Raw genomic sequence first — 12,255 nt, 5'->3', positions numbered from 1 at the left:
AAAAGGACTTGCAATGACTTTGTTATTTTTAAGGCATGAAGTTTATTATTCTAAGCTATTTATTTACTTTAAGAAAGAAAAGATCAAGAAATGAATGGCAGAAGGCTTAATTAAGCCTATTATGTGTCTGTCACAATGACAATATGGTAAGTAATCCTGACAGACTATTTCAACTCTTGCTTTAGAAAATCCCATGTTTAACAACAACAAAGAATTTAAGCATGTGCTTAATTTTAAGCACGTTCATCATCCTATCAACTTCAAAAAGAGCATGCAAATATTTTAAAGTTAAATACTTTGCTAGACTAGGGCCAAAGTTCTTGGTACATTACACCACTGAACTCAGTTGCATAAACTGAATGTTTTTATAAGGAGATTAATATCAGTACAGCTAAAATTTAAATAACTTGTTTTTTTTTCCAAAGCTGAAATTAAACAAGAAGTTCTAATTTGACTCAAAACCTCATTTGTTACTAATTTTTAATAAGAAAAAAACAACCCCCAAACCTATCCTATCTTTCAGTTTAAAATTCTTTCTGATTCTTAAAAAAAGAAAGAGCTAGATTTGCAGAATTGTAAAGTAGATTTGTCCAAGTGTTTGAACATTTAAGTGGGAAACTGTGGCCTGGGGCGGGTGTTGGGGGGGGGGAGTGGGGTGTTGATCCATGAAACTTAAAACCTTAGCCTTGAAATCTATTTTTTAAGAAAGATCTCACAAAATCTTGTGAAAATGCCCCAACTTGAACAAATAAATAATGGAAGAGTTAGGAAGCAGTCTTCACATCTGAACTAGAAGTCAGACCCCTTCCTTCAGTAAGGTAACACAATTTCTTCATTCTTCATTTAAATGAAAGTCTTTGTGGAGTGTGACAAAAATTCATATTAATATCAGGTTCACTGAATTATATCCTTCAATTAATAAACTATTTATGAATATAAAATGCAACCAGTCCTACATAATACTAATTTCTCCTGGCACGTGCCCCTGGGTTGAAGGTGTCTCTTAAGCATGCATTTCCTAAAAACAGTAACTTGATATTATGCAGAAAAAAACCCTGAAAGTTTTATAGTACAAATTACTATTGCAGCTACAGCTATTCTTAACCAACATAGTAACATAATTTGCTGATGCCAACCTCATGAAGTTTAACCATGCAAAGTGCAAGGTCCTACACCTGGGTCAGAGCAATCCCAGGCAAAGCTACAGCTTGGGCAAAAAGGAAATTCAGAGCAGCCCTGTGGAGAAGGACTTGGGGGTGTTGATCAGTGAGAAAATGAACATGAGCCAGCAGTGTGCACTCACAGCCCAGAAAGCCAACCGTATTCTGGGCTGCATCAAAAGAAGTATGACCAGCAGGTCAAAGGAGGCAATCCTGCCCCTCTACTCTGTTTTTGTGAGACCTCACTTGGAAGTATTGTGTGCAGTTCTGGTGTCCTCAACATAAAAAGGACATGGAACTGTTACAACAAGTCCAGAGGAGGGCCACGAGGATGATCAGGGGACTGGAGCACCTCCTGTATGAAGACAAGCTGAGAAAGTTGGGTCTGTTCAGCCTGGAGAAGAGAAGGCTACGTGGAGACCTCATAGCAGACTTCCAGTATTTCAAGGGGTACTACAGGGTTGCTGGGGAGGGACTATTCATTAGGGACTATAGTGATAGGACAAGGGGTAATGGGTTGAAAGTTAAACAGCAGAGGTTTAGGTTGGATATAAGGAAGAAATTCTTTACTGTTAGGGTGGTGAGGTACTGGAATGGGTTGCCCAGGGAGGTAGTGAATGCTCCATCCCTGGCGGTGTTCAAGGCAGGTTGGATGAAGCCTTGGGTGATATGGTTTAGTGTGAGGTGTCTCTGCCCATGGCAGGGTTGTCGGAACTAGATGATCTTATGGTCCTTTCCAACCCTAACTATTCTATGATTCTATATTGTTTTGATGGTTTCAGAGCATAGCAATGCCCAGATTAGGCTGTATTACAGGATGATCAGGGATGTTTTTAAAAATGGAAGTACGACTAGTTGCATTTTGATTTCTTTTCATACTTCACCTGGTTCTCATCTTTTACAGTAGTTAATACTGTTTTGCTATACGGTTTATAAAAAAATGTTGATATTGTAACATGATAAAACATTTTGTTACATTGCATATTCTGGAATTAATGTAAGAAATTAAGTTTTTCCCTATGCTTAGTGAGTTGTAATTAAATAAATGCTTTAAAAATAAATACTAGGAAATTATGAAGTAAACTTAACAAGATGTCCAGGGAGCATGATTACAAGAAAGAAAACATGGATCGTTAAGCTCATTTCTTAAGGAGCCAAATTTGGTTGCATGCTGTCAGGAGTGTGCTGTAATGGAATGGGCAGTGCACAGGCTGTCTCACCAGAAAACTATTGATTTATATGTCTGCACCATGGCTGACTTCTTATTCACTACATCACTGGAAAGTTATGGTAGCTCATTAACTGGAAAAGGACATTCAAATTGTAGCTAATCAATAACCTTCTCTGTAGTTTAAATGAGTAATTAGATTGAATAGAAAAGAGGAAAACGATACAAAGAAGCCAGTGACAATCAGATTAACAAAAATGCAGTAATGAGTTCCATAAATGATAGGTGAGAAGTTATTTTCCCCTAACACTTCTCTATTTTTTTAGCCCAGAGGGTAAATATCATAGACATGGTAGTCTTCTGAAAGGTTAAATAATCCACAGACAGAGAAAAGCAATTCTGTTTTGTGACTTAATGGAATACAGAGATTGGACATATGGCAAAGGTAAGCACAAAATACATCCAAAGTTGTAGCCAAAGTTGTATCACACTGCTCCAAAGCGAGGCTTTGTAACCCAGAACAATAATATGCAGACAGGTAGATTCAGTCAGTTTGGAAACGCTATTTTTTCCAATCGTCCATGTTCAAGTCCCTTATCCTTTTTTAGCCCATGTAGAGATGCCAAAGTGGCGAACATTGAGAAATATTAAAGTTTAATTTTGAAATTCTCCTTTTAGCTTACACAAATTTCCAGCAGGAATGAGAGGATATGAGAGACTAAACTAAAACAATGTAACAAGGTATGTGTGCTTAATGCCCAAGTTACTTCATAAAACTCTTACATTTTGTTATTAAGTTTCATACCCTCAAAACATTTTTGATGTTATGCATTTCTATAAAATTACTAGATGTTGAACAAAGTTGGGTTTTTGCTTGCAGCAATTATAAGTTTGCTATTGTTATTATTTGGCTGACGCTCTTGCCTGCATATATGCACATTTCTTCATGATGCCGTAAAAAGTTAAGCTAGAAGAACTATGTTTCTGTTTTCTATTTCCATTAACTGCAGAATCTTTAAAGAGGTGCTTGGGATTTGAGTAACTCTTCCATAGAGATAGCCACACCCAGAAATACAAAATTCATTAATGTTAAGATGGGCTAAAGGAATGCAATAATGATCTCTCTAATGTTCTCACATTTTAATGAGCTGATTAGAATCTTGTTAAGAAAATATTCTTTGCATGTAAACTATTACTTGTGTTTGTGAAGTATAAATCACATTTGAAATTACCAAATTGATAGCTTTTTTATCTTTACAACAACTTGTTAAATCCAAATGTGTGAAATGTGACTTTAAACATATGATTTTTGTAATAAAGAATTGGTGCTTTGAGCAACCTTGCCTAGTGTCCAGGGAAGGTGTCCTTGCCCATGGCAGGCGGGATGAAACTAGATGATCTTTAAGGTCAATTCCAACCCAAAGCATTCTATGGTTCTATAAAATTATTCTCATCAGGGAAAAGTGACAAAGGAAGCAAGGATAAGTAATTCTGATTTGCTTGACATTTTGTCAGTGTTAACTCTGGGAATTTTATTCCCAATTTTCTGCATAAAATTTTACTCAAGACAAAAGGAATTCCTGGCCAATAGGTGCTTTTATTGGAAAACATATTTCTCCTCAGCTTCTGTTACAGCATGGGGTTTTAATTTCTCTTTTTACTCCACTTTACTTTCTTAAAATAGCATTAAAAAGCACTACCTTGGGCAGTGCAAAGAAGAGAAAAAAAGAGAAATTATTTTTTAGTTTAAATCTTCATAAATATGTGCTATGATAGTTTTAAATTTCATGCAGACTGCATATATCTGGTCTTTCCACTTTGCTCCATAAAAATAACCAGTGACACCAGAGGCTATTTCAAAAGTTATATCTCCAGTCATGTATTTAATTTTCTATTTCTTTCTCTTTCAAATACATTGTATAAGTATTTCAAAGTTCTATTTTAATTATGCACACATTCAAATAATATAATGCACAAACATTATACTCATAATGCACCATCAATGTTCAACTACATGATAATAGCCATAGCAACTGGACTTTTGGCCATGCAATTGTCCAAAAACTAAGAGCCAATGCAATAAAAGTTCTTTTTCAAGTTTTGTGATATTTTGCATAGGCACATTATGGCACATGTTTTTCTTGTAAGACTGTCAAACGCCTTGTTTAATTATAGAATCATAGAATAGTTAGGGTTGGAAAGGACCTTAAGATAATTTAGTTCCAAGCCCCCCGCCATGAGCAGGGACACCTCACACTAAAACATATCGCCCAAGGCTTCATCCAACCTGCCTTGAATACCACCAGGGATGGAGCATTCACAACCTCCCTGGACAACCCATTCCAGTACCTCACCACCCTAACAGTAAAGAATTTCTTCCTTATATCCAATCTAAACCTCTGCTGTTTAACTTTCAACCCGTTACCCCTTGTCCTATCACTACTGTCCCTAATGAATAGTTCCTCACCAGCATCGCTGTAGGCCCCCTTCAGATACTGGAAGTCTGCTATGAGGTCTCCATGCAGCCTTCTCTTCTCCAGGCTGAACAGACCCAACTTTCTCAGCCTGTCTTCATATGGTCCCTGTTGTTTCCTTTCTTGCTGTATGCCATTTCTCTTTTTAATGAGAACTCTTCGAGCTGTAAAGATGTAGTTATTTTCCACAGCAGTAAAGAGCATTCAAGCAAGTCCAGGAACTTAATTTTTAAAATTTTTCTGTGAAAGTAATATGTTTCTTAATTTCTGGAATCTGTGGCTTTCAACGAAAAAAAGGAAGCTGAATGCTATTATGTGTAGCTTTGTTCTCAGAATCAGAAATGTTTTGGTTTATCCTTGGGTTTATAAATTACCCTTCGAGCCATTAGAGCCGAGAAAAATTGCAGGGCACCAACTATGTTTATTACTTTATGGTTAGGATCTTTCCTTACAAAAATATTTTTCAGTGTTTTACTTTTTGTCTTAGTGAAAATAACTGGAAACACGTTAACACGCAAACCTGCTGTTAACAAGCAATACTTCACTATGAGGGTGGTGAGACTGGCAGAGGTTGCCCAGAGAAGCTATGGCTGCCTCACCCCTGGCAGTGTTCAGGGACAGGTTGGACAGGGCCTTGAGCAACCTGGTCTAGTGGAAGGTGTCCCTGCCCACGGCAGAAGTTTTGAACCTAGATGATCCTTAATATCTCTTCTAACCAAAAACATTCTTTGATCTAAGATTCCATGATTCTATGAGTGCTATAAAATGTCCTAGTGGAACTATACTGAAGTTTTACCTTACAGTATTTCTTCACAGCCATGACATTTAAAAATTTATTATATTTCAGGGTAATGTAAGCTAATTTTTGTCTAGTGCATCTCTACCTATGTACAGAATGCTTTAGAGCTCAATGCTAATTACTGAATAAACATAGTCAGATCTAAAAACCATTTAATTGTATACTGCCTCACCCAAGGTTGATTTCAGGTAATTAATTAATTTCAATGCAAGAAAAAGAGAAAAGAGTTATTAATAAATGAAATGTATGTATATGTGCATGTGTATATACGTTAAAATATCTTAAGATGGAAAATTTCCTCATTTATATCAGAAAGATTGTGATTACACTACAAAGTTTTCCTAGATAAGAAGAGGTATCAAAACCATTATGTTTTAAATCATAAAAACATGTTTCATGCTGTAAATATTCCCTTTAAGCATCAGAAAAGCACATTTTAGTTTCCTAAAGGAAATAAAAGAGTATTAGCACTTTGAGAACCAGTGTAAACTTTATATCACCCAAGATAACAGGATGAAGATACTACATTCTTTTCTTCAAGAATGATCTTTTCTTCAAGAAAATGTATCTGAACTTTCTGGTCAAACTCAATGTCTTAGATATTTTAAAGCTGAAACCACAATGAAAATCTTTATTTTAAATTTACTTTGGATCTGACTTACTAAAACATTTCTGCGATATAAGCATCTCTTCTCACAAGTTCTGTGGCGTTGTCAACTACACCTCAGAGTTTCCAGCTAGCATTCCTCCATTAACTTTCCCAAGAACCGTTCATTACAATTTCCAAGTAAATACTTTAATGAAGAGATATCACATTCAAGCTGTTATAATGTAACAACTTTGATACCTGCAAAAGCAGCTGTGCAGGCTAACAATAATTTAAAAATCCAGTAAAAAGAAACTGTTCTTCATCAGGGACTGTAGTGACAGGACAAGGGGTAATGGGTTCAAATTTAAACAGGGGAAGTTCAGGTTAGACAAGGTGAAGAAGTTCTTTACTGTGAGGGTAGTTGAGGCACTGGAACAGGTTGCCCAAAGAAGTGGTAAATGCTCCATCCCTGGCTGGACAGAGCCTTGGGCAACATCATCTAGTGTGTACTACTGAAACTAATAAACCTTCAGTTGTTTGAACTCAAGCTCTTACTTTCTCTGGTTTTTTTGCTTTATTGTTTTTTTTTCAGCTGAAGGTGAAATGGCCACCTGTTAGCCATGCTCCTGAAACGGGAACAGAAATCTGAGCTTCAGAGCCTTGGAACTATCTATATCTACCAGTCGTCAGGTCCTCTAAACAAGTGACTTGTTTTACTATAGTTTTCTTGTCTAAAAGATAAAATGTAGCAGAATTTTCTCAGAGCTACAACTAAGGCTGAAGTTCAATAATGCTGTGATGAGACCATTGTTGTGATGTTAGAGGTTTTGAATTTACTACCCTGGCATGAAGAAACTTAGAGAAATGTGTTTCCAGCTCAGAAGTGGGTGGTTAGTTCCATGTTCTTGCTAACAAATATCTTGACAGGATCTGCATCAGGTAACGTTAAAGCTATAGCTTTGAGAGGTCTGGCTTTAGTGGGAAGGGGTAGATTACTGGAGAATCTCAGACCCCACACTATCTCTGATGAATTATCCATGCCACCATGTGTGTTAGTAGACATGCAAGTAGGCAACTTTTCCTTAACCCCACTGTTTTTCAGTTGTAATTATATGAAGATCTTCCTCATTTTTCTTGGTAATGTCCTATTTTCACCAGGAATTGAGAAATTAGGATGGAGTTCATTTTGCATCTCTCCAAAACACCTCATGGTGGGTTTTGCCTACATAAAGCACTAAAATGGTGTTAGCTGCCTTCTTGTAAAGTGCTGGAAGTAAGTCAGGGTTAGAAGTAGCATATCTGATATTCTGGCAAGTTTTTCTTTATAATATGTTTGAAAAAGAGCATGCTATAGATAGACCATACCATTTACTTGGAATCATGAATTGTTGATAGCTTCTGTAAGGTATACTATAGTAAAATATTTCAAAGGCATCGTAGTTTCCATTAACTAAAAAAAATAAATCTCAGTCTCGAAATGTATGCATGATATGTCTGCATAAACATGGCCATAAAACATGCACATTTATATACATATATACATACAAAACTATGCTCGTAGTTAAAGTTGCAGGCTATCCTACAGGAACAGATGCAGTTTATCCCACTCTGTGTCTAAGTTTACAGTTCTTTCTCCTGCTCTGATAGTGTAGCAAAACGTTAAACATTTCAGGAAACGAGTGAAAGATATCTTAGAGTGTTTCTCACCAAAAGATAACATTTGGGATCATCTATTAGAGTTATTTTCCTTGATACTATTCTATTTTAACAGTAAGAAGGACACAGAAAAGAACTTGTTACCACTAAGCATTTTATTTCTAATTTACATAGCCTAGCCCAACAAAGTCAGTGGACAGTGTCACTTCTGTAATATATTCAATACAATTTAGACCCTTATCGAGAAATGTAAAGATCTGATTTATCCATGTTAAAAAAATAGTTACTCACATGCAAACTGTAGAACAGCTTCTCTGCTTAAAATACTGCCAAACATGTTGGTGGTTAAACACTGATACTGTCCAGAATCCTTCATTTCACTGGGGTTATTGATCATCAGACTTCCTTCTATTAAACTGTAGCGATAATCACTTTCAATGTCGATTTCAGTTCCATTTCGAAGCCATCTTAGGAAAAATGAGAGAAATTACTTAAGTAATTTATGGCCAAAGGAAGGCATCCAGGTTAGTAGACAAAACCTGACAGCCCCAGTTGTTATAAGGATGACACATACTTAAAGATATCCTTGGAAGGAACCCCTTTCTTTGGCAGAGCTTTGGATGGAGACATTCCACAAAATATGCCTGACAAAAGTTTTTCCAAAAAAAATCCAACCCACAAGTAAAAACAGATCCTCTGCCCCTGAAAAGAAAGTGTATACTTTGTTTTGCCTGTGCCAAACCAAATTAGTAACCTCTTCTTTTTAATTCCTCTGCCCTCCTGAAAATGCTATCATCCACAAAGGCTTCAGACTTGAAACCCATTAGCAAATGCATCCTTTATGTCAAAAATAGAACTTCTACTGTGCTTATGATACTCAATGTTTCAAATCATATTCTAATATTAAAGCCTTAGGTCCAGATGAGGTTGGATTTAACAGAGCTGCCTTCACTATATGAAGGCAAAGAACCCTTCTTTTCCACTCTTCCAGCATTTGCTCTTCTAGGCTCAAGAAATGAAAAAAACTGATCTAAATACAGAAAGGAGAAGAACAAGGACTATGTAGAGCAGGGAGGTAGATTTATGGACACAGGCTGCTGCGAAACAAAGGAAATTGGCAATGGACAAAAGTAAGATAATATTAGATGGAATATGTATACACAAAATTCAGAGAAGACTGGGACATGTGAGATTGGAATTTGCTGGTGGTTAGTCAAGGGTAATGATTAGCAGCTACCAGGTAAATGGAAACTAAGATCAGATGAGGAGTTGGCAGAAATACTAAGTTTGAGAGGTGTTTGGGAGTGAAATGAGAAGCCTAAACAATAGTGACAGTAATGGGAGCAAACATATGGTAGAAAAAGACAGGCTGTAAGAAACATACTATAAAGTATCACATCTGAGCCAAAGCACTGAATAATTCTCAAATGAACACTTCTTTTTCTGAGGTTTCAGAAATGGAGACCTAACAGTCTCATAATTTTGCTGCTGTGTGAGTGCATTTGGAGTTTTGATTGGGTTTTTTTCCCCCTGGATATTCTCTGCCAAAAAACCTCACCCCTCTCATTCATCTCCAAAGACTGAAATAACAAACCCTGCTATAGTCCACTGGCTGCAAGAAAAAAGATTTTGTGCGGTAGGTTAACAGACTCCAATACTCTGCAATAACCTTTGGGGAGGGGTGCAATATCTCAAATAAAGCATAATAATCCATCTAAGAAGACTTTTTAGATTGTCTTTCATGTCAAACTGTATAGAACATGAAGCTGCTAAAAGAATGCAAAGAAGAGATAAGCAGTGTAAACAGGTACAGCACAGCTATTGTGGTACACAGCTATTTTCTTCATTGCTAGTTTGCAGTCATTCTGCAGTTTCAAAACTGCCTCCAGAAATTGACAGGCACTTTGCCAGAGTTCAGCAAAGGGAAGAACTTTGCAAGATCTAGAGTCCAGAGGCAACCTTAATGAAGTAAAATGATTATCAGTTCAACCTACCTTGTTAACATTCTTGGTGAGTGAGGTACAGACAGAAGAACTCAGCTAAAGCAGATCTGATTTTTTCTTAATCCAAAGGTGGGAATTGTCAGAATTAAGACAAACTATGGAACTATTATCTGTCCCTTTTCTTATGATTGGACTTTTAATCACAGAGGACCTTTGTTTCATATAATGTAAGAAACGAAACACTGTTGACATTACATTGCAAAGGGTATTTGGGAAGTGTATGTAGGATTTACTACATTGTTAAAGGGATTCATATATTCACAGAAGGAACTTTTGATCTTGAACAATTTATTAATGAGTTAAGATTTTGAATGAAACAAAGAAATTAAACTTATATATATATATATATATATATATATATGAAATAAAAATGCAAAATAATTGATCCAAATATGATGAGAGATTTAGATAAGGAAAAAGTAAAAATTACAGCCTGGCATTTCCAAACAGGAGCTGACACAAAATTCAATTCCTTTAATTAGCTTTCTTCAGTATTTTAATTTTCAGTTAAATTCAATGTAAAAATACGTTTTTGTAGTGATAACCCAAAATTCTGGATCTTGATGACTGCCTGTCTATGTATCTTGGCGTCTATCATGGGTAACTGTATTCCTTGCATATCATCTAAGCATGTAAGAGAAACAGCAACACTGAGTTGTGTGACATGTTTTCTTCTATGTACCCTGACTGATCTGGGAGGACAGAATCCCAAATACAATACTTAGAAGGTAACAAGATGATAGGGAAAATCAGCTGCATCTTTTCTTGAAGGCAAGTGACAGATAACATTTCAAAATACTCCATTTTGGCTTAGGCAGACAGAAAGCAATCTAAAAATATTTTTCAACTGTCTTTTTTATGAGGAAATGATGCTTATAAAAATTCCAATCAGCTTATATGTGTCATATATACATATATATATATTATACATAAAATAGGAAACATGGTGTTTCACAGGCAGTGAAAGCAGTGTAGTGAAGCAGCATCTCACTGAATTCTGCACCTGCCTTTAACTCAGTAACACTGCTGAGATCCCACAAGAAGCTTGTGAATGTCTATATTCCTCCTCAAAAGTCTTAGTTATGCTCTTCATTGTACAGTTCCTGACTTCTGATACGAAAGTATGATTTGCAGAAATGCTGAGCAAATGGAATCAGTTTATTTCAGGGAGTTATTCCCTAGATTAATGCATCTTGATACTTTAATGAATGAAAGTCAAGAAATTATGTTGGTTTTTTTATTTCAGAGTAGAACTTGAACAAGATGAAAAAAACTGTTTCCAAGAAAGAAGAAAATCTGGAATGATGTGAGCATTCGCTACTCTGTTAAAATGATGTAATATCCTAGCAAAAAAAAATTGCAAACTGTTTTCATAAGTTACACATACTAAGGAAATTAATTACAATGGCAAATACGATTTAATTTTGGAATTTTTGAGTGCTTTATACATTCTTTCAATGTAGCTTAAAAAAAAAAAGTTGTACTGTGCTTTGGTTGGTTTGTTGTTTTTTTTGTCTGAAAATAATTCTTAGCAGCAAGGACCTCAGCCCATATAAATAAATATCTCTATTGTCCTGTGCTTGTAGATAACAGGGTCTTGGGTGATATGAACATATTCCTTCTTTTCACTATCTCACATGCCAAAGGTTAGGCAGAGATGTACAACAAACCTTTGCCTATCTATAGACTTTTTTGAGGCTAAATTCCCTCTGCACCTGCCCTGAGAATAGTAAATTCCACACAAAGTAATATAGCTCTCTTTTCCCTTCTCCTGAATGGTAGTGTGTACTGCATATGCTATACAGACAAGTGACAGCAACTTAAGGAGAAGAAGTTAAATGGTGCTGTTAGAATTAGGCCTTTTGGGTCAAAGCTTTCCTTGCATGAACAGCAGCCAGGAAATTTTGTTTGTAAGGCAGCTGACATCAATGGGTATCTGGAGAACTGAAGGAATGGATATCACCAAATCATAAAACAGTCTAGGTTGAAAGGGACCTCAAAAGATTATTTGGGCCAATATTTCATGGGAAAGGGAGGCTAGATGAGATTGTCTAGCACTTTGCTCAATTACATCTTCAAAACGTCCAGTGACTCTGTCAAGTCCCTGAGGAGGTTGTTCCAGTGAATGACTGTTCTTACAGTAAAAATTCCTTTCTTGAGATGAAACCTCTCTTGCCTTCTCCGTGTGGCCTCTTGTGAAAAGAGATCCTCCTTGTAGCTGCCCTTTAAAATACACTGAAAGTCTTTAATTTGTTGACTGCATTCCATTGGGAAAATGCAAAAAAAGCAGTTGGACCAAGAGAGAAAGGAGATGACATAGGCTCTCCAAAGGAAATCTCCACAAGAATAAGGTTGTCTGGGAGGGCTGAACATAGGGTTTCCCTCTTTTGGTGGGAATTTATGACT

The 12,255-nt window shown here is 36.3% G+C and overlaps 1 protein-coding gene across 1 annotated transcript in view; it reads right to left on the bottom strand.

Annotated features, from left to right (window-relative positions):
* CNTN5 (contactin 5) overlaps window positions 1-9,851 on the bottom strand; it is a 221,962-nt gene extending 212,111 nt beyond the window's left edge. The window contains exons 1-2 of the mRNA XM_034072837.1: window positions 9,841-9,851; window positions 8,138-8,313 (exon numbers count right to left, since the gene is read on the bottom strand). Of these exons, the coding sequence (XP_033928728.1) occupies window positions 8,138-8,313; window positions 9,841-9,851 (187 nt within the window). The remainder of the gene's footprint in view (window positions 1-8,137; window positions 8,314-9,840) is intronic.
* Window positions 9,852-12,255: the final 2,404 nt, after the last annotated feature.

Source organism: Melopsittacus undulatus, chromosome 2 (assembly GCF_012275295.1).
Source record: "Melopsittacus undulatus isolate bMelUnd1 chromosome 2, bMelUnd1.mat.Z, whole genome shotgun sequence".
In the NCBI taxonomy this organism is placed as follows: Eukaryota; Metazoa; Chordata; class Aves; order Psittaciformes; family Psittaculidae; genus Melopsittacus; species Melopsittacus undulatus.
The sequence above is the reverse complement of the archived record's forward strand: the minus strand, read 5'-3'. Positions and strand labels throughout refer to the sequence as shown.